The sequence below is a fragment of the Rutidosis leptorrhynchoides genome, chromosome 2 (genome assembly GCF_046630445.1).
Source record: "Rutidosis leptorrhynchoides isolate AG116_Rl617_1_P2 chromosome 2, CSIRO_AGI_Rlap_v1, whole genome shotgun sequence".
NCBI lineage: Eukaryota > Viridiplantae > Streptophyta > Magnoliopsida > Asterales > Asteraceae > Rutidosis > Rutidosis leptorrhynchoides.
Window position 1 is genome coordinate 313,961,808 of NC_092334.1, and position 1,781 is coordinate 313,963,588.

Below are 1,781 nucleotides of genomic sequence, written 5' to 3' on the forward strand. Positions count from 1 at the left end.
GTTAACGCAGAAGCTATTTTAGAAAAATCTTAGATAAACTGACGATAATAACCGGCCAATCCGAGAAAACTTCAGACTTCCGTAGAAGTACTCGATCGTTCCCACTTTTCTATCGCTTCAATCTTCACCAGATCCACTTGAATTCCTTCTTTATAAACAAAATGGACAAGGAATTGTACTTCCTTTAGCCAAAATTCTCACTTAGAGAACTTGGCATACAACTTCTCTTTCCACAACTTTCTCAAAACTTCACGAAGATGGTGTTCATGTTCCTTCACACTCTTAGAATAAACAAGTATGTCTTCAATGAACACAATTACCGACTTATTCAACAATGGTTGACACACCCGATTCATAAGGTCCATAAATGTCGCGGGCGCCGTTTTCTCATGATGCCCTTATCGAGTTCAAAACGCCGTTTTCTCTATATCTTCATCACAGATCCGCACTTGATGATAGACGAATTGCAAACCGATCTTAGAAAAACAACAAGCCCCTTGTAATTGATCAAACAAGTCATCAATACGAGGCAAAGGATAACGATTTTTAATCATCACCTTATTCAGCTCACGATAATAAATACATATGCGCATACAACCGTCTTTCTTCTTCACGAATAAAACTGGAGCACCACAAGGGGAAGTACTCGGTCGAATAAAACACTTTTTTATCAACTCTTGGGTTTGATTCAACAACTCTTGCATCTCCGTTGGTGCTAAACGCTAAGGCGTCTTAGCAGTGGGAGTAGCTTCCGGAACCAACTCGATGCGAAACTCAACTTGCCTTTCCAGAGGAAAACCCGGTATCTCATTCGAAAACACATCCTCAAATTTTTTCACCACCAGAATACTACGAATGGATGGAGGCTCTTCCCGAATATCAACTACATGTGCAAGAAAAGCCATACTTCCACCACAAAGGAGCCGACGTGCACGTTCATACGTGCATAGTCGCACAAGTCTTCTCCATTTCTCACCATGGATGATTAATTCTGCCATACTTGGGGTCTTCACCAGAACAAACTTCTCATGCAATGAAATATCGGCTCTATAACGATCAAGCCAATCCATGCCAACATTGACATCGAATTCACCCAATGTCATGAGTATAAGCTCAATCTTAAAACTTCTGTTACCAAACACAATATCAAAATTTTTACACACATCAACCTCTAGCACAGTTTTACCATCCGCTATTTTGAATTCTACCAAATTATTCAGCTTAACTAGCAGTCTATCAAGCTTATGCACAAACTTTGGAGACACAAAAGATAAATTAGCACTACAATCAAATATCACATTCGTAGAATTAGAGATAACCATGAAAGTACCTGAAACAACCTCGTTAGATCTCCTCGCCTCCTCTAGTCATCAAATTGTTGCGCCCCTTAGCTGGCCCCGCCGCATTCTCCAACTTCTTGGTTTGATCCCCAAAAAAGTCGAGACACTTTGACTTTCGGTGTCCTTCCTTACGGCAATTAAAACACGTGATTTGATTTGAAAATGGACTTGGGAAATTACGGGGCATATAACCTTGTTGACCACATTTGAAACAACTAGGAGCAGAACCCCCAGGACCACTTTTCCTTACACTACCAACACTCCCAGTCGTACTTTTTACCTTCTTGCTAGGAGCACTATGTGTGACGATCGCTCCAAATCCATATGGACAATACGTCATTCATCGATTTCATTGCGAGGTATTTGACCTCTATATGATACGTTTTGTAAACATTGCATTCTTTTGAAAAGGCATACCATAAATGTATATTTAAATTAAAG

The 1,781-nt window shown here is 40.0% G+C and overlaps 1 protein-coding gene across 1 annotated transcript; it reads right to left on the minus strand.

Annotated features, from left to right (window-relative positions):
* Positions 1-722: 722 nt before the first annotated feature.
* LOC139888768 (uncharacterized) lies at positions 723-1,322 on the minus strand. The gene has a single exon (XM_071871756.1). It carries the CDS (start codon positions 1,320-1,322, stop codon positions 723-725), a length of 600 nt encoding a protein of 199 aa, XP_071727857.1.
* Between the last annotated feature and the right edge of the window lie 459 nt (positions 1,323-1,781).